The sequence below is a fragment of the Miniopterus natalensis genome, chromosome 13 (assembly GCF_054644295.1).
Source record: "Miniopterus natalensis isolate mMinNat1 chromosome 13, mMinNat1.hap1, whole genome shotgun sequence".
Classification (NCBI taxonomy): Eukaryota; Metazoa; Chordata; class Mammalia; order Chiroptera; family Miniopteridae; genus Miniopterus; species Miniopterus natalensis.
In genome coordinates this window covers 32,980,371-33,005,109 of record NC_142093.1, presented here as the reverse complement: position 1 = coordinate 33,005,109, position 24,739 = coordinate 32,980,371, and the positions used below count along the sequence as shown (strand labels likewise).

Sequence of the window (24,739 nt, the reverse complement as noted above, 5' to 3'; positions counted from 1 at the left end):
ATAACTGGCCATCTCAGCTGTTTGGCATACTACTAGAACAAGGCAGTGTTTTAGTTAGAAATTGTGAGAGATAATTGGAATTGTCTTTCATAGTAAGAGGGTATCAGTCCTGGTCTAGGCACTTACTGGGTATGAACTTAATTATAGCTGTTGGTATACATTTGACAGTATAATTACTATTTAAAGTTGTCTTCCAAAGGATGGTTCATCAAAATAAATTGTTATTCTTTGTGCAAAAAGGCACACAGAAGCAGCAGGCATAAACTCGATACTAGGAAGGAAATCATTGTTGGAAGGATTAGTACCACAATTCCCCTTTTTTTTTTTTTTTTTGCAAAGTAGTGACCAAATTTTTTTGCAACCAAGGGAGCTGTCCATAAGCTCTGCAAAGAATTATATACCAAATGCCATTACACTTCAAAAAGAGCCATAACCGATTCATGTATTTCCCAAGACTGTGTTCTCATTCTTCAAAAAAATTTTATTGAATTTATTGGAGTGACTGGTTAATAAAATTATAGGTTTCAGGTGTACAGTTCTATAATACATCATCTGTACATTGTACTGTGTGTTCACCACCCCAACTCAAGTCTCCTGTCACCACTTGCCTCCCCTTTACCCTCCTCTACTTCCCCTTGTCCCCCCTTTCCCTCTGGTAATCACCATAATGCTTGTGACTCTGAGCTTTGTTTTTTTTTTTTCTTTTCTTAATCCCTTCACCTTTTTTACCCAACACGCCTCCCCCCCCCCCAAAAAAAAAGAGCTGTCAGTCTGTTCTCTAAGAGTTTGCTTCTACTTTGTTAATTTTGTTTATTAGACTCTACATATGAGTGAAATCATATGGTGCTTGTATTTCTCTGACTGGCTTATTTTACTTAGCATAATGCTCTCCAAGTCGATCCATGCTGTCACAAAAGGTAATAATATTCCATTGTGTAAATGTCCCACAGCTTTTTTTATCCATACATCCACTGATGGGCACTTGGGTTGCTTCCAGATCTTGGCTATTGTTAACAACACTGCAATGAACATAGGGGTGCGTATATTCTTTTGAAATGGTGTTTGGTTGGTAATGTCCCCCCCGCCCCCTTCCACTTACTCAGGTAATGCAGGTACATGCCCTTGACCAGGAATCAAGCCCACAACCTTTTGGTGCAAGGGCTGATGCTCTAACCACTTAGCAACACTTGCCAGGGCAGTGTTTGGAATTTTTTGGATATAGTTCCAGAAGTGGAATTGCTGGGTCAAAAAACAGTTCCATTTTTAATTTTTTGAGGTAACTCGGTATCTACTGGATACATCATTCTCCATTACTACCAACGGTGTAAGAACATTCCCTTTTCTCTACATCCTCACCAACACGTGTGGTGCGTTATTGATGATAGCTATTCTGACAGGTGTGAAGTCATGTTTCATTGTAATTTTGATACACGTTTCTTTGATTAGTGACTTTGAACATCTTTTCATGTCTATTGGCCATCTGTATGTCCTCTTTGGAGAAGTGTCTATTCAGGATAAAAAATACTGCTACAAGAAATGTTTGAGATTTTACTGCCTATGTTTTCTTCTAGGATTTTTAGGGTTTCATGTCTAACATTTAAGTTGTGTGGGGTTTTTTGTTTTTAATATGTCTTTATTGATTTCTGAGAGAGGGAGAGGGAGGAAGGTAGAAACATCAATGAGGAGAGTCATTGGTTGGCTGCCTCCTGCCTGGCCCTTACTGGGGATCAAGCCCGCGACCTGACGGAATTGAACCACGATCTCCTGGATCATAGGTCAGTGTTCAACCACTGAGCCGTGCTGGCTGGGCTTACATTTAAGTTTTAATCCATTTTGAGTTTATTGTGTATGGTGTAAGAAGGTGGTCTAATTTCATTTTTTGCATATATCCAATTTTTCCATCACCAGTTAGTGAATAGACTATCATTACCCCATTGTATGTTCTTGCCGCCTCTGTCATATATTAATTGACCATAAAAGTATGGGTTTATTTCTGGACTCTATTCTGTTCCATTTATATGTCTCTTTTATGCCACTACCATGCTGTTTTGATTACTGTGGTAAAAATGGACATCCCTGTCTTGTTTCTGATCTTAATGGAAATGCTTTTTGATTTTGCCTATTTAGTATGATGTTGGCTGTGGGTTTGTCATATGTGGCCTTTATTATGTTGAGGTATTTTCTCTCCCCACTTTGCTTAGTTTTTATCATATATGAGTGCTGGATTTTATCACATGCTTTTTCTGCATCTAATTGATATGATTGTGTGACTTTTATCCATTTTGTTTATGTGATGTATCACATATGTTGATTTTTGGATATTGTACCAGTCTTTTCTGGAATAAATTCCACTTGATCATGGTGTATTATCTTTTTAATGTATTGCTGGCTCTGGCTTACTAATATTTTGTTGAGGGTTTTAGCATCTATGTTCATCAGGGATATTGGCCTATAATTTTCTTTGTAGTGTCTTTATCTGGTTTTGGAATTAGAATAATGCTGGCCTAGTAAAATGAGCTTGGGAGTCTTTTCTCTTGAATTTTTTGGAAAAGTTTGAGAAGGATAGCTGTTAGTTCTTTGAATGTTTGGTAAAATTCACCTGTGAAGCCATCCAGCCCAGTCTAGAACTTTTGTATGTTGGGAGTTTCTTGATTACTGCTTCAGTTTCACAAGTTTTAATCTATTTTCAGATTTTTAGATTCTTCTGGATTCAGTTTTGAAGATTGTATGTTTCTAGGAATTTATCCATTTTGTCCAGATTGTCCAATTTGTTGTCATAGTTCATATTTTCTTACAATCCCTTGTATTCATTTGCTGTCAGTTTTTACTTCTCTTTCATTTCTGATTGATTTATTAGGTCCTCTCTTTATTACCTGATGAGTCTGGTTAAAGGTTTGTCAATCTTCTCAAAGAACCAGCTCTTGTTATTTTTTATACTCTTATTTATTTCTGCTCTAATATTATTTCTTTCTGTCTGCTCACTTTGGGCTTTGTTGTTCTTTTTCAAGTTGCTTTAGGTGTAAACTTAGATTGTTTACTAGAGATTTTTCTCGTTGCTTGAGGTAGAGCTGTAATGCTATGAATTTTCCTCTTAGGACTGCTTTTGCTGTATCCCATAGATTTTGGGTTGTGTTCTCATTTTTATTTGTATCAAGGTATCTTGATTTCTTCCTTGATCATTCACCCATTCATTGCTTAGTAAAATGTTATTTAGCCTCCATATCTTTGTGCATTTTTCAGTTTGTTTGTTTTTCTCTTTTGATTGACTTCTAGTTTCATACCATTGTGGTCAGAGAAGACACTTAATATGATTTCAGTCTTAAGTTTATTGAGACTTGCTTTATGTCCTAACATGTGGTCTGTTCTAGAAAATGTTTCATGTTTGTTTGGTAAAAGAATATATCTTCGCTTTAGGGGTAAAATGTTCAAAAGATATCAATAAGTCCATCTGATCTACTGTATCATTTAAAACCACCATTTCCTTGTTGTTGTTCTGTCTTCATGTCAATGGGGTGTTAAAATTCCCTACTATGACTATTACTGTAAATCTCTTTTTTTATGTCCGTTAAGCTTTCCATTACATAGTAGGTGCTCCTAGGTCCATGTCAAGACTGGCTTTTACCAGCACTGGGCTTAGGTGGGCAGGTCAGCAAAAGTCCCAAGGTACCCCAAGATTACCTCTGCCTACTGGCTGCATGTTAAGGCTCAGTCACTCAGAGCCTCTGGTGGTACTCAGGTTACATGAGGTAGGTTCTCAGTAAGATACCAGGTAGAGGTGAGTGGTTTTCACCAGATCGATACAGTTTCAAACTCAGGTGCCAGTCCTAGGTCTGAAGCCACTCAACAAATACCCGCAGTTATACCAAGTCTAGGTGCCACCTGCCAGGTGCCCCCAGACCTTTCTGGTGGTGCAGGGTCTTGGAGTGGTCAGGGTGAGGCCGGCAGAGTTTATCATGCCCAAACAGACCAAGGTTTGGCTATGTGAAGGGAGGGCTGTTCCAGTTGGGTATGGGAGAAAATGGCCACCCTCATAGAGCCAAACACTCAGTCTGTCCCAGGTTCTGCCAGGAGCCCGATCTCAGCAGGACAGGGCCACTGGGTAGATCTGCAAGATGGGGTTAGTGGGTTTTCCAGTGGTGGGGAAGTGCTTTTCAAGCTTGGGAGTGGCTCCTGTCCCAGAGTAACACGACTCAAGTTTGTCCTGGATTTTGTCTAAACCTTGACAGATCGGAACCACCAGCAGTTGGGAGGGTGAGAACGCCTGGAGGATCTCCCGTGAATGGGAGGTGCGAGTCAGGTTCAGAGAAAGTTGGAGGAGTGGTCCTTGCCCCAAAGCCATGCAACTCAGTGACAGCCCAAGTCTGCCCAGGCCTCTATACCTAGCCCCAGGCAGCTAACTCAGCAGGGCATGAGCTCCTCAGGTTTGGGAGTCCAGAAGGTCAGACTCACTTCCTCCTAGGCTGATGCTGTATGAGTAGAGTGCTCCATGTAAGAAAGATGCATCTGAGGTGTGGGAGGGTGATTCAGCACAGGTAGTATGGCGGCTGTCCATTCGGCTCTCCAGAGCCACAAACCACAGTGGTCTATTCTAGACCACTCATCCTTACTCTGCTGGAGCAGAGCCCAGAGTGAGTGGCTATGAACTAAGATTTTGGGTATAGCCCTAAAAGAGGGCACCTGTGTCTGTAGCAGACTCCTGCCTGTCCCTGTGCAACAGAATCCCTGATTTTCACAGCCAGGTATTACGTGGGTGCGTCTTCCCAGCTCTGGTGCTCCCGCTTGGGATTCAGACCATACACTTCTTGGGGAACTTTTTTTTTTTTTAAACATCTATTGATTTCAGAGAGGAAGGGAGAGAGAGTTGAAACATCAATGATGAGAGAATCATTGATCGGCTGCCTCCTGCACGCCCCTGACGGGATCGAGCCCCCAACTCAGGCATGTGCCCTGACCAGGAATCAAACTGCTATCTCCTGGATCCTAGGTCATTGCTCAACCGCTGAGCCACGCCTGGCTGGGCTCGGGAACCTTTTGCAGCTGAGAGATCCCTCGGGAATATCAGCCTCCTCCAGTGGGAATGGGGCCAGCTCTTTCGAGTCTCTGCCCTTCCTACCAGCCTTGATGTGACCTCTTCTGAAAATCCTTCAGCAGTGTTCTTATTTTTGATGGTACGTAAAATAATGATGCATCTTGCAGTTGGAGTCATCTTAGATTTTAAATAAAGCAGTAAGTAAACCAAGTATGAGTTTAGTCTTCACAGGCTGTTCCTACCCCAGTTGAGTCTAATCTACTTCGGTAGGTGTACCTAGAATGCAGGCATTTGATGGCAACAGAGATAGGCAAGGATGGAGTTTAAAAAAAATACAATATAGAATGTTGAGAAGAACTAATTAGTCTGATTTAGTCATGTATGTATTGGATTGTCCTCCAGAAAAGTTACTGGCAGAATTCATTCTGTAACAATGTGAAGACAAGTCTTTATGGAAGAGTTTCATAAAAAATGGTCACTTAAGTCAATGAACTGGTTTTGGTGCTGTGATTAAGAAGCTCATGGATGGAAAGGTCTGTATTATAAAGAATTATATTAATTCTGCCTAGGTGGCTCAGTTAGTTGTAGAACTGTCCTGTGCAACAGAAGGTTGCAGGTTTGATTTCCAGTCAGGACACGTACCTAGGTTCCTGATCAGGGAGGCAACCAATTGATGTTACTCTCTCACGGTGTCGCTCCCTTTCTCTCTCAAAAAAAAAAAAAAAAAATCATTAAAAACATATCCTTGGGTAAGCATTAAAAGAAATTATATAAAATGTTCAATTCTTATTTATAAATAGTACTTTTAGTAATTTACTCCTGTCTGTGTTACTAATTGTGATGTCAAGATAAGTAAAACTACTGAAACTAATATATTTGAAACCTGTAATTTCCAACTGTGGAAAAAGTCTGGGAAAAATGTGGAATCTGAAATTCCAGAGTATTTTCCTTGATCCACTTCTAATTGACCTAATGCCCAAACAATACCACTGCTCTCACTTATCTGTTATGACATCCAAGGAAATTATATCTTTTCCTTGTTTGCTGACATCGAAGGGTTTACTTTCAAAATTCTTTGTCTCCTCTCAGTATTTCTTTTTTTTAAATATAACTTTATTGATTTCAGAGAGAGGAAGGGAGAGAGATATAGAAACATCAATGATGAGAGAGTCATTGATTGGCTGCCTCCTGCACGCCCCTGACTGGGCATCGAGCCCACAATCCGGGCATGTGCCCTGACCGGGAATCGAACCCCGATCGCCTGGATCCTAGGTCAACGGTCAGCAGCTGAGCCTCGCCCGGCTGGGCTCCTCTCAGTATTTCTTTGGAGCCTAATAACAAATCAGCATGCACTGAATTTATTAAGTCTCTCTTCTGTTAGCCTATTAGAATTTTGCAACCTGGGATACACTATTTTTTTTAATGTAGTCAAATTTTAAATTTTATTGATTTTAGAGATAGAAACATTGATGTAAGAGAGAAACATCAACCGGTTGCCTTCAGTACACAACCTGACCTGGGATCAAACTATGAAAGACAAGTGGGAGATATTACAGAAGTGAAGAAATATGAAATATAAAGCAAGACAAAATAAAGGTTCAATTTTAAGAGAAAAATTGTCTAAGCCCAGCTGGGCGTGGCTCAGCGGTTGAGCATTGACCTAGGATCCAGGAGATTGGGGTTCGATTCCCGGTCAGGGCACATGCCCGGGTTGCGGGCTGCAGCCAATCAATGATGACTCTCGTCATTGATGTTTCTATCTCTCTCCCTCTCCCTCTCTGAAATCAATAAAGATATTAAAAAAAAAAAATTATCCAAGAAATTACATGAACGTGTTTGACCATTAAAGTGAAATGAAAAACAATGGGATTTCAACATTGAAGTCTATTTTGGCCAGACTATAATTATGATCTGTGAATTGAAGGTGAACAATAATAATATTAAGCCAAGTAATAGTTTAACTGAGATTCTAATAAGTGACTTTATGACTTAATTGATAGTAGAGGTATTAAACACAAATTATAAAGGTTAGAAAATTTTCAAAGTAATTTAATGTAGTTCAACAGAAGCTGAGATAGAAATTGTCTACTTAATGAAACTGCATCTACTGTCTCAGTTTAATGGGGAAGTTAGAAGAAATCGCTGCATGACTACATTTAGCTAAGTGAGAGTTGTATCAAAATTCAACAAAAGACTTGGTAGTTATAATAAGTTACTGAACAATCTGTGCCTTAACTTGATATTTTTTAAGTTTAGTTAGGAAATAAAAGGGAATATTCTTAAATCTATTAATTTTGAGTATCATTCCATAAAGATTTTATCTTTTTTCTTCACAAGCAATTTATAAGAATTCCTGTTCCTCTTTTTTTAAAAAGTGTTTCATTGGCTGGAATATTATGAGAATTTAAAGGACAGAAGTGAGTCTAATAAAGGGTACAGACTACCTAAGTTTCATTGAGTGCTTTATCCATTTGACTCAATGCAAATGTAATTTTTTCAAATACTGCGTTACATATTTTGTATGCTTTGCTATTTCAGTTTGTGTGGGAGGTGTATATGTATATATACACACAAAAATTTTATATATTGATTTAAGATGAAGGGATACATAGAGAGAAACATCAATTTGTTCCACTTATTTATGCATTAACTGGCTGCTTATTTACTGCCTTAAAAATGTATATTGATTTTTAGAGTGAGAAAGGGAGAGAGAAAAACTGATTTGTTGTTCCACCCGTTCATGCATTCATTGGTTGCTGCTTGTATATGTCCTGACTAGGGACTGAGCCCAACCCTGGCATAGGGAGAGGACGCTTTAACCAACTGAGCTACTCAGCCAGGGCCTACTTATTGATTTGAGAGGAAGTGGGAGAGCGAGAGAGGGAACAAAACAAAACATCAATTTGTTGTTCCACTTAGGCATTCATTGTTTGATTCCTTTTTCTTTTTTTTAACTGTGAGGCCAATGCCCCTTTTTTAAAAAGTTTTTATTGATTTTAGAGAGAGAAGAAGGGAGAGGGAGAGAGAGAGAGAAACACTGACTTTGTCAAGCCCTCGGCTGGGCATGTACCCTGACTGGGACCTCTTGATGCATAGGTGTTGAGGATCAACCACTGAGCCACATGGTCCAGGCTCATTGGTTGATCTTGTATGTGCCCTGACCAGGTATTGAACCCTTAACCTTGGTGTGTCAGGATGACGCTCTAACCAACTGAGCTACTCGGCTCGGGCAATTTGTGATATTTTGAACCAATTGATTATCAAATAGTGTGCACCCATCAAAAGTGAATTCATGGTGTCATGTTACCTTCTAAACTTTTCTAATGGACTGCAAGTTGCTATCATTCCCTGCAACTCAAAAGTGGGTTGGTGGTCTTGATTGTAGCCAGACCACTATTGGCAGCATTAGGAGCCTCTGGGATTCTTGAGGAGGTGAAGTTCAGGAGAATGCTTGGTGGGTAGGTGTTTTCAAGTCTACAAGTGCTGATAGTCTGCTGCTTATTATGTAGTGGGTTCTGTTAGTTGCTACAGTTGCAGCAATGAGTAGTAACCTGCGATCGTTTAAGCCTCTCAAGGACCCTGTCAGAGACTGTCATCCCTGTTTTACAGATGAAGGTAACTGGGCAAGCAGGTTTTTCACTTGCCTGTGATGACGGAGCAGGTAGGATGCAAATCCGGGCCTCTCTCTCCCATTGTAAGTGGGCACAATGCAGTTTAATGAAGGACAGGGGTGTGTAGAAATCTAACAGGAATACAGTGTTATAATAGTGCTTGGGTGTCAGAGCAGAAATTCTGTTGGAAAGTAATGGCATTAGGTCTTTGAAGAATGATTTGTTGCTCAGGGGGATGGAGAGTTAGTGTTTATGGGGTCAGTGTTTCTGTTTGGGAAGATGAAAAGGTCCCTGAGGTTGTGGCCAGTGTGGCTCAGTTGGTTGGGAGCCCTCCTGTGCACCAAAAAGTTGCCGGTTTGATTCCCAGTCATGCAGGCGGCAGCCAGTCAATGTCTCCCTCTCCCTTCCTCTCGCTTAAAAAAAAAAAGTCAAGCACTGACCTCCTATGGCCAAGTACTTCAGTTGGTTAGAGCTTCATCCAGATATGCCAAGGTTGAGGGCTCGATCCCCGGTCGGGGCACATACAGGAATCAACTCATGAATGCATAAATAAGTGGAACAAATCAATGTTTCTCTAAGATGAATAATTTTTTTTTTTTAAAGTGTAAAACATAAAACAAACACTGTCCTGTAATCATCTAATATGTAAATTGGGCTTGTTAGAGTGACTTACCTCTTTCATTCCCAACAACCATCAAAGGAATGAATAGCTTTTGAGAGTGACCATTGTAAGCCATGCAAAAAAAGCCTCAAACCCTAAAAATGGCTCCCCCATCACACAGTTAAAGGTGAGCATCCCCCTCACCCCACCACCTGCCCCCACCCAGGCTATTATATTATTTATTTCTAAGGCATGTCATTGGCTGGAAGGGCGAGCACATTTGAATAGCAGAAACAGTCTACTGGCTGGTGATGCTACTCCTTAACTTCGGGGGACTTATCAGATATAAAAAAGTAAAGTCAGGGTTAAACATTTTATGGAATTTCAGGTAAGGTATACATAAATCAATAAGGTTTTACAATTTATTTGTCAAATCATATGACATCTTTATTCATTTTATAGTTAATTCTCATCTTCGACTTATTAAATGCTTTCTTTCCTACTTCCATTAACACAAAATAAAATTATACCCCAGTTATAGACATTAGATTTTCATAATATATACTTTTCTGTTTCAATACATATATAGGAACAGTTTGATCATGAGTTCTAACAAAACATATTTCTGATTTTTACATGTATTCTTAATAATCCTGAAAACTCAATACCAGAATTTGATACATGCAAACATATACATTTTATATGTTATATTATTTTTCTCATTTCATAAACTTACTTTGGATATATAGTACACTTTTATTACAAATAATGGAAACTATTATATAGCTTATGAAAAAATTATGTCATTTGACTTTATTACTTTAGCAATCTACCTTGTAAGATGTGTTCTAAAATGCATTTCTCAGTGGTTTTTGTTACTATTCTTTAAAGTATCAAAATCTATAAAATATATACTGATATATTAATTTGAATGAAGTCAGCCATTTTATTGGTTTGATCTGGCAGATTCAGTTGACAGTGAGGACCTACTTTGCCAGTTTTGTTAACATAGCCAGTATTTTCTTTAAATTGAATGAATTAATCTGCAACCTTATAGTTTTGACAAAAGCCAAAGGTGACTCTAAGGGAAATCGTAACTAATATTTTAGTTTTATATTGAACAATTTATCAAATTGTTATATTTATGTTTTGATCAACCGTGTATTCAAAATAATTTAATGTCAGAAATGTTACACTTAAAACCTCATGTGTGTTAAATTTCTTGAGTATAAGAACTGTATCATGCTTATGTAGAACGATCTTGTTTTTTGTCTTGTAGAATGTTGTTTAGGAAGTATATTACATTAGATTATGTAGAGGAAGTAGAATGAGAGCTTGTTGCTTGCTGTACCTTTGAAAATGGATGACTGTTGAGTATCAAGTTGCTAGGGATTTCAGATTTCATTGGAAACATTTAAAAGGGATGAAAACATTTTATTTAAAATGTCAGTATTTGTGTCATAAATTACATCTGTTGCAACACTTTAAAGTTATGACAAAATATGTTAGATACCAAATTAAAAATCTGCAAGGGATACTTTTTCTAAATTACTTCGTGGTATACAGTTGAAAGGGTTAGGAGACTCCAGTTCTGAGAAACACTGTAAATTGTGGAGCAAAACAAACACTTAAAGGCTTACTTGCACTGAGCTGTCCTATTTAGAAAAACAACCCCCCATCCAGTCTTTTTCACACACATCCACCTATCCAATTTTATGCCAAGATAAAACCTTTATATCTTTTTACGATGCTTTAAGAATTTTAGAAATATGAACTCAATACAAGACTGCTTACAAAAATAATTTTGTGGCAGGGAGGTGATAACTTTTTTAGATTTTTCACCTGTTTCATAACTATGGGGTAGGTTTAGAAAAGCACTAAGTGACAGGCAAGGACGAAAGGAAGCAAAGAAGAAAGCTAGAGATGTCCAAATTTACAGATTTCACACAAAGTTTATTTGGTTTCTCCTTGTATATTTTAGCCAGAATTAAGGTAGTGAGGGACTTAATTATTGTCTTTGTTTTGCTCTTTATTAGGTGTTACCATGTAAAACCTGGGAAGCTGTTGGAGCAAAACAGGGCAGCCTGGCCGGTGTAGCTCAGTGGTTGAGTATCAACCTATGATGCAGGAGACTGGAATCTGATTCTCAGTAAGGGCACATGCCCGGGTTTTGGGCTCAATCCCCAGCAGGGGGCGTGCAGGAGGCAGCTGATCAGTGACTCTCATCATCGATGTTTCTCTCTCTCTCCCTTCGTCTCTCTGAAATCAATAAAATTATATTTTAAAAAAAAGAGCCCGCCCGGGCGTGGCTCAGTGGTTGAGCGTCGGATCCAGGTGATCGGGTTCGATTCCTGGTCAGGGCACATGCCCGGGTTGTGGGCTTGATCCCCAGCCAGGGGCATGCAGGATTTCACACAAAGTTTATTTGGTTTCTCCTTGTATATTTTAGCCAGAATTACGGCAGTGAAGGACTTAATTATTGTCTCAATCCCCAGCAGGGGGCGTGCAGGAGGCAGCTGATCAATGACTCTCATCACTGATGTTTCTCTCTCTCTCCCTTTCCCTTCCTCTCTCTGAAATCAATAAAGATATATATTAAAAAGAAAAAAAAAAAGGGCAAACTCAGCTGTCTCCACTAGACTTTCTATGAATTAGAAAAAGATACCCGTTCCTCAGCACACTTTACTTTCACACATTGGAAAACTGTCATGGTATCCTAATTGCTAAAAGATGCTTTATTTATATCCTGTTATAGTAACCATGCAAATTTATGATGTCTAAGATGTAGATGGCATTCTCTTAAATTGTTCACTGCACAGGGCTAACTGCACATTAAAGGCTCTGGGAAGACTGGTATCATGAGTTTCATGAATACCAAAAACCAAGCTCTACCATATCTTCATCTCTACCTAGCATCACTATCACACTTTTCTGGTTAATTGGTTCATCTGCCCTCCAGAACTTTTATTTCAAACTTATAGCTCTTTCAGTCTTGCATAATCCTACCTTCTTCTTGACTCCAGATGACTTCGCCTCTTCGAGAAAAAACTCAAATCATCTGATGGGAATTCCCTCAACTCCTGATCATCAAATGCACACACATGGGTACCCATCCTTTCTTCCCAATTAACAAAGTTCAGTTCTTCTACCTGTGCCAAGGATTACATCCCCTCTCACCTTAGAAAAATTACAGCAACCACTTTGACTTTTCTGTCCTAGTATCATCCCCCTGTCTCTGGGACAAAGTATTTAAACTCTCTGTGCCGCCTTATTCTCTTTTGGAAAATAGAATAGGATATAGCATACAAGGTGCTTGAGAGAATGAAATGAGTGTACAGGACAGTGTTGCACAGTATGTACAATAAGTTACCTATGATTAATTTCATGTTTCTACTACCATTTACCTCACTTTCTCCTTTTAAGAGCCCAAAGTCTTAAAACAGTTTTCTACTTTATAGTTTCTTCTATAAATGGTCTTCAGTCTACTGTAATGAGGCTTCAGTGTCCATAATTCCATTTCCCATGACCTCCAAGCACTAAATCTAATAATTTTGTAGATCTCGTTTTAGTTGACTTCCCAGCATACAGCAATTGTCATCTTTTCCTTTGGTTTAAATGGTACCAAAATTCCCTCCCCACTCCTTTACCATATTCTTTACCCTTTGGGGCATCTTCTCTCTCTCTACCCCAATTCTAGATGCTAACAGTCCCTTGAGGCTCTGTTTTAGGTCCTTTTCACTGGAAGGTATTACCTCTCCCTATATCATTACTTCATTTACCATTTGTGGCAGATACTGTAAGTAATCTGACTTAATACTCACCACCTTGAGGTGTAAATGTGGTCATGTGACACAGAGTTCTGGGAAATGAGATCAAAAGTCAAGTCAGCTGTAGGGCTTTCTGGAAAGTTTTTGCTTTCCTCATGAGAGGACAGTTGAGGAAGAGCTAGCATACAAAGGATTGTTTTCATATTTACATTTCCAGTCCGAGACTTTCTTCCAATCTTTAGATTCAAATAACTGCCAGCTCAACAACTTTTGGTTATCTCACAGGCACTTCTAAAATAGTACTTCTTGACGCTCAACCACTGAGTCACAGCGACCACAGTTGGATCCCTGTTGGGGCACAAGCCCTGGTTGCTGGCTTGATCCCCAGTAGGGGGTTACAGGAAGCAGCCAATCAATGATGTTTCTCTTACCGATGTTTTTCTCTCTATCCCTCTCCCTTCCTCTCTAAAAAAACACACAAAACATCTAAAAAAAGTTCTTGTCTTTATTGACCGCACTTCTCTAGTCCTTCTTGAAGTGAACCCTATCTTGGTGGGTGGCACCACTATCTCCAGTTGTGCAAATCAGAAATCTGGAGGCAGCCCTGGGACCATTGTCCCCCCATACCTACAAACCAAGTCTTGTTCTTTTTACTTCTAAAATATTCTTAGACTGACTCTCTTTTTATTTATTTATTTTTTAAAATATATCTTTATTGATTTCAGAGAGAGGAAAGGAGAGGGAGAGAGATAGAAATATCAATGATGAGAGAGTCATTGATCGGCTGCAGCCCGCAACCCGGGCATGTGCCCTGACCGGGAACCGAACCCTGATCGCCTGGATCCTAGGTCGACGCCCAACCGCTGAGCCACTCCCGGCCAGGCTATTCATTTCTTTTCTATTACCCTAGTCCAAGCTATCGTCATCTTTCTGGATTAATATTAGTAACCCCCTGTTGTCTCTACCTCCAATCCATTCTCTACAGACTAGTCAGGTTATTTAAAAATACAAATAAGATTGTATTGCTTCCACACTTCAATTACTTTTAGGATCTAAGACAAAATATAAGCAGGATTTGTGGTGCTCTGCAAAGTATGGCATGGGCCTTCTTCCACAACCATGTTCATTATCCTGGCTTTACTTATTTTTATATGTTTTTATTGATTTCAGAGAGAGGAAGGGAGAGAGAGAGTGAGAGTCGTCATCAATCGGCTGCTTCCTGCAGGCCCCCAACTGGGGATTGATGCCACAACCCGGGCATGTGCTCTGACCAGGAATTGAACTGCCATCTCCTGGATCTTAGGTTGATACTCAACTGCTGAGCCACACCTGGCTGGGCATACTGGCTTTATTTTTGTTTCAGGGATTTTGCATATGCTATTCCCTGTAACTGCATGCTACTTGTATTAGTTTTCTATTACTGCTGTAACAAATGACCACAAATTTAGTGGCTTAAAACTAAATTTCTTTTATTTAAAAAATATTAATTTTTTCATAGAAAGGGTGAGGGAAAAGAAAAGTATCAGCCACCTCCTGCCTGCCCCACACCAGGGATCAAGCCCACAACCTGGACATGTGCCCTGACCAGGAACTGAGCCAGTGTGGGACAAGGCCCAACCGAGCCATACCTGCCAGGGTAGAACTAAACTTCTTTTAAACGTTTTACAGTTCTGTAAATCAGTAGTCTAACACGGGTCTCATTGGGCTAAATCAAGGTGTCAGCAGGGCTGTTCCTTTCTGGAGGCTGAAGGGGGGAATGTTTCCTTATCTTTTACAGCTTCTCAAGGCCACCCATGTTTCTTGGTTCATGGCCCCCGCTCTGTTATCAAAGCTAGGAGACTGCATCTCTCTAATCACTCTTTAGTCATAGCTTCCTCTGGACAAAGCTGGGAAACATTCTCTAATTTGAAAGCTGCATATAATTGAGCCCACATGAATAATCTGAAACAATCTCCCCATCTCAAGGTCCTTACTTGCAAAGTTCCTTTTGCCATGTAAGGTACCATATTCAGATTCTGGGGATTAGGACGTGGATGTCTTTGGGAGCTCGGGGGGACATTATTTCGCCTACCACACTATTTTTATTAAGTGTGTTGGGCTACAAAAACTCCAATAGTGACTTGAGGGTTTTTGTTAGATAAACAAATGTCTTATAGAGATAGCACCAAGTAGGCAGTTGCTAGCACTGATTCAGCTACTCAACAATGCCATCCGGTACCCAAGTCTTTTCTCTTTCCATTCTGCCATCTTTAATGCCTTGGCTTTTGCTTACAGGCTTATTGTGTCATGATGGCTGCTGCTGCTCCAGACACAACACTTGTATAAGAGGGAAGGGCAGTGTGCCAGATACCATCAGTACTCAAAGTTCTTATCACTTCAGTGCACAATGGCCAGACTTCCAATTGTTGGCCCATTTTTTCTATGCCTGAGGGTTTTCTCAGGCTGCCTGAAAAGCCTGCTTTGCTACCTGCAACTCCTAGCAACACTCAGTGACTAAAGAGGATAGATGTAAATACCCAGCTTCCTTGTCCCTTTAGTAGGATGATATTAAGGCACGTTTTATAATGGTTTGTAGTTTCCCAGTGGGATTAGGTTCCAGTTACCCTCAAGAAGAAAGGGTTAGACCTGGCCAGTGTGGCTTAGTTTGTTGGGCCTTTTGGTGTCCTGTGCACCAAAAGGTGGTGGGTTCGATTCCCAGTCAGGGCATATACCCAGGTTGCGGATTTGATTCCCAGTCGGGGTGTGCATGGGAGGCAGATGTTTCTCTGTCTCTCAAATCAATTTAAAAAGAAAAAAATAATGAATCATTTATTGGATACCTATTCACCTCCTCCCCAATTTCCTATCTCCACTATTCCACCAATGTTTCTTGGGATAATATAAGCATAAACTATTTCCACCTGTGTCCTTGTTTCACGACCTGCTTTGGGGAGAATCCAAACCAAGACAGGCCATCACCACCTTTCTTCCTTCCTGTCTTTAAAGCAGATAGTTGGTGCTACAGTGGCTATCTTACAAGTAGGAGATGACAAGCCAGTATGTGGAGGGTGGAGTGGAAAGAAACCACCAACTTTGGTCCATATCCTTGAGCCAGTAATACAGGCCCTAGACTGTCTACTGTCTTGTTGGTCACAAGAGAAAAATAAGCCCTACTTGTTTAAGCCATTCTTAATTGAAAAATTTTTTTGCCTGCAGTCCAATGTGTCCCTGATACAAATAAACATAAAAATAATTACAGACTATAGTAAAAGCTTTGACGGAAATAAACAGAGTACTGTGATACCTTTGGAAAAAGATGTTAGCCATTTCAAAATCAGAAAGCATGTCCTAGGAAGAAACAACAATCACTAAGACCCAGAGCAGGAAATACTTTTATTTTAGAAATCAGACCCATGTGGCTGAACTGTAACAAGAGTAATGTTAAAAACTGGAAAGATTGGGGGAAGACCCAAGTAAAGTTTATTCGAAAGGAAACAGGAAATATTGAAGCGTTTTAAGCAAGTAAGTGATATAAGCTAATTCATTTTTAAAAATAACCACTCTGGCAATTTAAGACCCAAACAACAATTTGCTGGGCTGGGTGCTGTGGAAATAAAATAGCATACCTGCCTTTCTAATAATGGCACTAAAGTCCACAAAACAGTGATGATTGTGGGAGTGAGGGAGAGGAGTAAATTCTGGAATAACTCTGGCCTCTGATAATAACACCAGACTTTAATTCCCAAATTCAGAGACAAAAATCCTATGTTCAGTAACAGCAACCAGAAAGCTGAGGACAAATCATTTCTATAGCAATAATAATTTTCCAAAGTTGTTTATGCTGGGCTAGTTTCCAGGGAAGTACCTAGGAATGTACTACAAATATACAAGCTTGAGGATTAGAAATTTCATAGATTGTAAAATTTTACTCAAAGCATAATTCTACCACTAGATGGTGACATGTATACAAATTATTAAAAAGTTATCAGTCTTTTAGTTATCGAAGGTGTATGGTGATCACTGATTACTGGTTTTAAAATCAATTTACAAGAATTTAGGATATATTTTGTCAGAGATTCTGTTCCATTATTCTCTTTATTATTATTTTTTTCAACTTTTAGAAACTGTTTATTTTCCGTCAACCTCATTTCCATTCTTTTAAGAGTTTGTGGAAGAACAGCTTAGGACCACTCAGTGGTTGTTCCTACCTTTTTGGTGGCCTGGGCAGTGGGGACTGCAGACCAGTCTTCAGTAGGAAACTGTTGAATGCGCACAGAAGGTACCTGCACACCTTCAGACCAGTCTGCGAACTCAGGCTGAGCAGCAATGAACTTGGGAGCTGGAGCAGTCCATTCACCCTGAAATTCCTCCTTGGCCACAGCCTTTTCAGCAGTGGCCTGCTCTTCCTTTTCAATCTCTTCAAGATCCCTGTAGAAGGTCAGGTATGACCTCCCATGGGTGTTCACCGAAGATGGTGCCATGCATGCACAGAACTTCCTGGGCCAGCATCCACCACATCAGACCCACTGAGTGAGCCCCCTTGATGTTGCAAGGAACGGCAATGTCCACATAGTGCAGAGGAGAGCCTGTGTTACACAGAGCAATGGTGGGCAGTTTCACATAAGACGCCTCCACGAGAGGCTGGTGGTCAGCTCAGGGATCAGTGACCACCAGAAGTCTCGGTGGCCTGGATCTGGTTGGTGAAGTTTCCAGGAGTGAAGCAGCCGGTAACAGGAGTGGCTCCAGTGGCAGCAGAGAACTTCAGCACAGCTTGCTGGCCAGTATTCCTGGACGATATGACGCTGACATCAGCTGAGTTTTCAATGGCAACAATGGCACTAGCTGCCAGCAGAAGCTTCTCCCAGGTTCTCTTCAGATTTATGATGTAGATGCATCACCTCCTTTTGCAGATGTACTGTTCCATTTGGAAGTCAAGGTTGGTGCCACCTAAGTGGGTTCCCATTGCAAGGAATTTGAGGACAGCCTCCTCCATTTGCAGGACATCCAGGGCTCTAGACATTGTGAAACTTCCCCTTTATGTGGGAACCGAGAACAACGCCGTATGGACCTCTCCCTGGGTAGCATGGAAGTCCATTATTTTTTTAGAATGCACACCTTTCAAGTACATTAAAAAAAACCCAACTCTGTTGACACATATATGAAGATAGCACAGAAGAGTGTAGCCAGGAGGCAGGCAACCTTTTTATTAGTTTCTATGCCTTTATTTACAAGCAGCTGAAGTAGATAAAGGGTTGGTAAACTACAACCCATAGGGCAAATATGGCTAGTTACAGGCTTGTTATTTTTAAAATCATAGATTGTATAATGTTTTTATTGATTTTGGAGAGGGAGAGACAGAAACATCAATGATGTGAGAGAATCATCATTGATCAGCTGCCTCCTGCAAGCCTCCTACTGGGGATTGAGTCCACAACCCAAAACAGGGCATGTCATACTGTCACCTCCTGGTTCATAGGTTGACGCTTAACTACTTAGCCACACTGGCCGGGCTAGTTACAGGTTTTTGTGTGGCCTGTGGGCTAAGAATAATTTTTACCATTTTTTATTGAAAAAAATTTCAAAGTCCATAAATAAAAAGTTTTATTGGGAGTACAGCTACACTTATTCAGTATATATTGTCTATGGCCGCTTTCCTGCTTACAGAGTCATGTAGTTGTGATAAGAAATTTGGATTGCCTATAAAGCCTAAAATATTTATTATCTGGTCCTTTACAGAAGTTTGAACCCTGAAGTGATGAGTGAAGAGCAGTGATCATATATGAGAATAATTCTCTAATCTTTTTTTTTCTCTAATCCTTGCCCAAGGATCCTTTTTCCATTGCTTTTCAGAGTGAGAGAAAGAGAGAAACATCGATGTGAGACAGACACATCAATTGGTTGCCTCCCTCTCGCACCCCAATCAGGACAGAATCTGCATCCGAGGTACATGCCCTTGGCTGGAACCAAACCCAGGACCCTTCAGTCTGAAGGCCAATGCTCTAATCACTGAGCCAGCCCAGCCAGGGCTCAAATAATTTTTTATTTATTTTAAAAAATGTATCTTTGTTGATTTCAGAGAGAGGGAGGGAGAAGAAGAGAGAAACATCAGTGTTGAGAGCGTCGTCATTGATTGGCTGCCTCCTACATGGCAATGACTGGGGATTAAGCCCACAAGCCAGGCATGTTCCCTGACCAGGAATCAAACCATGATCTCCTGGACCCTAGGTTGATGCTCAACTGCTGAGCCACGCCTGGCCAGGCTCATATTTTTAAAAATAATTTATACTGTTGAAAGTATTACAGATGTCCTTTTTCTCGCCATTGACCCCTTCTACCCCACCCCTGTCCCCCCCAAAAATTTTTTTTAATCCTCACTTGCTTAGAGAAAGGGAGAAACATTGATAGGTTGCCTTCTGTATGAGCTCTGACCGGGAATCAAATGGGCAACCTTTCTGTGCACTGGATGAAGCTCCAGCCGGGTCACTCAGGCCAGGGCAAGATTCTCAAATCATTTTAAACCAAGCACCTAGAAACCAACTGATTATTTAAAAATATATGTATTTCTTTAAAGGTCAGAATATGTAGTAGTAGTCCTATTTTCAAGAACTGTCAAGGGTCCTCTGTGGTCTTAAAAGCATACGTAACAGATAACTTACAAATAATTATCAAAAGAATATCTGTATCAGGTAGGAATGTGGCTACAAATAATGGAAATTTAAGAGTAGATTAAGGAAAAAGGGATTTTTCTTATATAAGCTTGACATTGCTGCTCAAGGATGTTATCAATGACCCACCCACACCTTATAATTCTGTATTATCAACTTTATGGTTGGCATTTATCTTGTGGTTTCATTGTTAAAAAACAAAATAAAAATGGATGCTGTATTACTTTGTGTATCAAGAGCATGTTTCCGGGAGAAAGAACTAAGGGTTAAGGGGTATGCCTGCTTAATTTGTCCCTTTTTATTAGGAAATGCCAATTATTTCTAAAAGACCTACTCTGCAGAGTTCTTTTTCTTTTTCCAAATTTGTAGAAATGATTTTTTATATGCTTCCACTTATTTGTATTTTCCATTTCTTTTCTTCCCCCCTTTTATTGAATTTATTGGGGTGACACTGGTTAATAAAATTATACAGGTTTCAGGTGCACAATTCCACAACACATCATCTTGTACACTGTGCTCACCACCCCCAACTCTGCAGATTTTTGCTTTTATTTCATTGGCAAGAACTCAAACATATAGCCAGCCCTAGAGTAACCATACCATGATTGGTTTTAAATCAATAACAAATATTTCTAGGGGCTTTCCTTCCAGAGACAGGTGTCTCAGCTGCCACCTGAAAAACAAACGAACAAAAACTACTTGGGTTTGGCAAGTTTTGCTGTTGGCAGGGATGGGTGGGAATGGATGTTGGATGGATGTTGTCTGCTCACAGGGCCTAAAATCTAGGAAACCCAGGTGTTGTGGGAAAGATGGGAAGAGAAGATTATGTCAGAATAGCTCTACACTTCCTAAGGAGCACCTGCTTATATGGAGCCACTTAAAACAGGATGGGCAGAAACTTTATAGCACCAACTTCAGGCGGCAGAAAAGCAAAGAATGCCGGGATGGTGGTCCTGGCATGGTGAAGTGATGGTGCGACCTAACTTCGACAAATTCTGTGAAAGAATTACTACCTAATAGCTGCTCTGATTACAGTTCTAAAAATATTATGAGCCCTACCTTTGGGACTTTTCAGTCACCTCTCTATATAACCACATTGGATACAGAAATCAGCGAGGAAGGTATTAAGTGCAGATATGAGGAAAATTTCCCCAACGTTAACTAGTTAACACCACACTTCAGCTGAGTGTCCCCTTTCCTTCACCTGTTCTTCCTTCTCCGTTCCCCATCGTAACCCTTTAAAACTGCTCTTCGCCGAGAAGCACAATATGCTGTTTCAGGTGAAGAGTCGTAGATGGGCAATTCGTGAGGGGCCCTCTTGCGTAAAAAGGAGGCGATGCCAACGTGGACACTCTTCACTCCGCCATTTCTAGTCACATTAGGTGTCTCACTGCTCGAGGACCGGTGAGCCTTACAGGACTGAGGGCAGCGAGGCGCGCCGATGCAGGTGTAGCCGACCCCGGGCCGGTCCATTCTCACAAAGCCCGGCGGGGAGAGGGCCGTGTGTCCCGACCTGGGCTGCGATGTCGGCCCGGATCCCTATGGACTCCCAAAAATACGCAGCGCGAGGGAGGGCGACATGGGAGAAAGCAGCACCCACTCCCCTTCGCGGGCCCGGAGGGAAAATGGCGAAGCTCGGGGGCGGGGGACAGGGCGCCGCGAGTGACCCGCTGCTCGCTGGGCCTCGGAGCCCGCGGAGCGGGCCGCCGTGGGCGACGCCGCGCAATCGCGACCGGATCGGCGCCTCCGCCATCTTCGCCTACTCACCCGGACTCCCCCCGCGGCCGCGCTGGCTTCGCGTCTCCCTTCCGGCCGCTGACAGAGATCCGGGCTGGGCGGGGTGGGCGAACGCGCAGAGGGGGTGGACCTAGGGCGGGGAGGCCAGACGGAAGAGGAAAGGGAGGGCTGCGAGCTGGCCGCCGAGGGGAGTGGAGCGTGCGGCGTGGGCGCGGAGGGAGAGGTGGGAGGGCGGGAGGCGAAGAGAGGGCGGGAGGCGGAGGAATGAGAGCGCGAGGAGCTACTCGTCGGCTCCTTCGCCCGGACGGAAAGAGCCGAGCGCAGCCCGAACGCTCTATTAAAATGGCGGCGGCGGCGTCGGCGGTGGCCGCGGCGTCTGGTCGGTGAAGTGACTCTGCTGCTTCTCTCCCCACCCGCCCCCTCCCTCCCTCTCCCCTCCCCCCGTCCTTCCCCCCCTTCCCCGCCGCCGGCGCCTCCGCGCCCCTCCGGCCTGCGCACCTCCCCTCGCCCCCCTCCTCTCCCCCGCCCGCTCCGGGGACCGCCGGCCCCCTCCCCCATCCTCCTGCTCCCCGCCCCGTCCCCGCCGCCGCCCGCCCTCGTCGCCTCCCCGCCCCGCCGGCCGGCCGGCCCCCTCCTCCGCCTCTCTCCCCTCCCCCCCGCCGGTCGGGATCAGTCAGTGCGATCCGAAGCGGGGGAGGGGGGGGGCGGCGGCCGAACGATGTGCGAGAACTGCGCAGACCTGGTGGAGGTGTTAAATGAAAGTAAGTAGCCGCGGCGGCGGCCTGTCGGGGTGCATGGTTTGGGGTCCCTGCGCTGCTCCCCCGCCTTGCCGGGCTGCTGCGGCCTGCGGGAGGCGACGGCCGAACCGGCGGCGTGCGGGCCTAGCGCCCCGGGAAGGTGCGCTGTGGCGCGGCCGCCGCGCCGCCTCAGGCCCAGCCTGGCCGGGTTACCTGGGCGCCCGTGAGGAGCCGCCGCGGAGCTGCGGCCAGGCCGGGCCTGAGCGGTCTTAGCGCTGGGAAAGTTTCCTCATTACAGGTGTCAATTAACGAAGGCACTAATGAGCCTTCGCCTCCTTTTCCTGCTGGGGAGGTGAGGGGAGGTGGGGTCCGAGGACCAGGCTTGCCTCCGCAGCCCGGACCCTCCGACCCTCCCGCGGCCCTCTTTGATTTCCAGCGTGCTGCCGAGGCCTCTCTTACCTGTTAATTTTCATTGAACTCCCTGGGAGAAGGTTGGTGGTTTTCTCCTCCCTTGGGGTGTGTGTGGTGTATTAAAACCTTCTGCCAGACCTTAAATACCCGAAAATGAACTGTGGTAGTGATGATTAGAAACTTTATACCTATTTTTAAAAATTAATTAACGATGTTTCTTAATGGACCATTCGTTGTTTTAATGGTAAATTCTATTATATTAAGGAGAGTATTATACCTCAGATACCATCCTGGGATAGTCATGGCCTATCTCTTGCAATAAAAGGCCTTATTCCTTATACTTTTGTTTATTAAAGAGTGTTAATATACGTACATTGATCTTTTCTAGCCAGATTAAAAATTTTTTATTCCCGACCCTTGTAAGATGGTATTTTAGCTTAAAGAAACAAGATATATTGCAAGTTAGTTAACTTCTGTGCCCAAAGGCCTAGTTGGACCAGGTGAATTAGATAGAAGATTTATAAACAGAAACTTGATTGTTAAGGAAATGCTTATTACCAATCGCTTATGTGGGTTTTGGATTTGTGTTGTGGTATTTCGAAAGACTTAAACGACCTCTTTTCAAATACGATTCTTTAAAACAATTGATTTATAAAATATATCATCTTGCTTGTGTTTGAATTTTACTTTGTGTGTTTGAATTTCACGTTAATGACCAAAGGCAGTAATAAAGGTGGAAGGGTACTCAGTTTACTTTCAACTGAGTATTTACTTCCTGACAGGTGGAAGCAGAGTTTTGCCCATTTTCAAACTATACTTTTCCAATATTTGTGCCATTCTACATTTTCCTAGAATTTTAAGGTTATTTGTATTTATTTTGGGATACTTTTATTTTTGGTGCAGGTGGTTTGATATTGCTGATAAACATAATCCTTTTAAGTACTTATTTCAGTAAACTGTATTCTGTAGCGTAGATTTAAGTTGTGTGATTATGGCTTTGTTCTGAAATTGGAAAACAAATAGCTTTGCTATCTAATATGTTAGGAAAAAGTGCTTTTAATAATTTTGTTGGTGTTTTAAAAATTATTTTAAACTTAATGAGGAAAATTAATTTTAAACATAGTATCTAAAGAAACTGAAGTTAGTTAATCTTTATTTTGAAAAGAGACCTAGTGAAAGAGGTTCTGTTGAAGATTATCTGGGAACCCCCTAGAACTCTGTTTAGAAGCACTCAAAAATGCAATGGATTTATGGAGAGTTAGAAGTAGTATGGAGAATTGAAGTAGAATTTAGTTTTTACTACCATTAAGTAAATACAGTTAGTTGAACCAGGTTCACAAAATCTGACCATGCAGACCCTCTAAGAAACCTGTCTTAATGAACAAAAATAGGATTTCCTATTTGTGTATGAGCCAATGATCTCTAAAAATTCTAAGACAGTTTCTTAATATTTCCTTTAAGGCTCAGTTTAAAAAATTGCCTCCTAAACACAGTCTCACAATGATACTTCCTTTTTTAAAAGAATATTACTTAAGCAACTTTATTTGTAGGTTACACTGAGCTCTATTACCAGTCACCCTCCCCCCCCCAATTGTTTTCATTTTTTCTTTATGTAGTTCCTGTATCTCATTAACTAACATTTGTCCATGACCTGGTAGGAGTCAGATAGTTGGAACTTGATAAAACGTGATGAAGTAGGTTATATGTCTGTCTTGTAATCTGGCTCACAATAATTAAGACTTTACTTTTCCCCTCCCATAGGTTGTACAAAAATGAGCACCAGTTCATAATGTGCTCAGAATTTATTTTTTAGTATAACTGCCCATAACAGTTTAACCAAGAGAAGAAATAAAATTATATTTTTTGGGTGTTATGTTTCAAGTTGTTGAAAAAGAGTTATTTTTTAAAAATGCCAAAAACTTATTTCTTTTCATATTTACAATCTCTGATCAAACTTAAAGAAGTCTGCCTGGACACACCAGTAAATGTGCAGTTTAAAAATTTTGTGTTTTATATGAAAGGGTAGAGATAATGTGGATAGTATAGCTTTGTATCTGGTATACACAGGGTTTTGATAAGGTAAGGGCTTCAGATGAATTGTTTATTTTAAAATCTTGTAGAATGTAATATAGTTAAAAGTTGGTAGCAAAAGAATGTAAATACGTTTCTTTAGTCATCAGTTTTTGATGAGTATTAAAATTA

The 24,739-nt window shown here is 41.5% G+C and overlaps 1 protein-coding gene and 1 pseudogene across 4 annotated transcripts in view; one reads left to right on the top strand and one right to left on the bottom strand.

The window, feature by feature from the left end:
• Nucleotides 1-14,781: 14,781 nt before the first annotated feature.
• LOC107537909 (small ribosomal subunit protein uS2 pseudogene) lies at nucleotides 14,782-19,998 on the bottom strand (annotated as a pseudogene).
• Nucleotides 19,999-22,003: 2,005 nt separating this feature from the next.
• USP34 (ubiquitin specific peptidase 34) overlaps nucleotides 22,004-24,739 on the top strand; it is a 183,752-nt gene continuing 181,016 nt past the window's right edge. For 2 of the 4 annotated variants that reach the window (XM_087823588.1, XM_087823587.1), the window contains exon 1: nucleotides 22,004-22,150. In XM_087823588.1, the coding sequence (XP_087679714.1) occupies nucleotides 22,108-22,150 (43 nt within the window). In that variant the 5' untranslated portion in view covers nucleotides 22,004-22,107. The remainder of the gene's footprint in view (nucleotides 22,151-24,739) is intronic. The other 2 variants (XM_087823585.1, XM_087823584.1) reach the window with 1 other exon arrangement.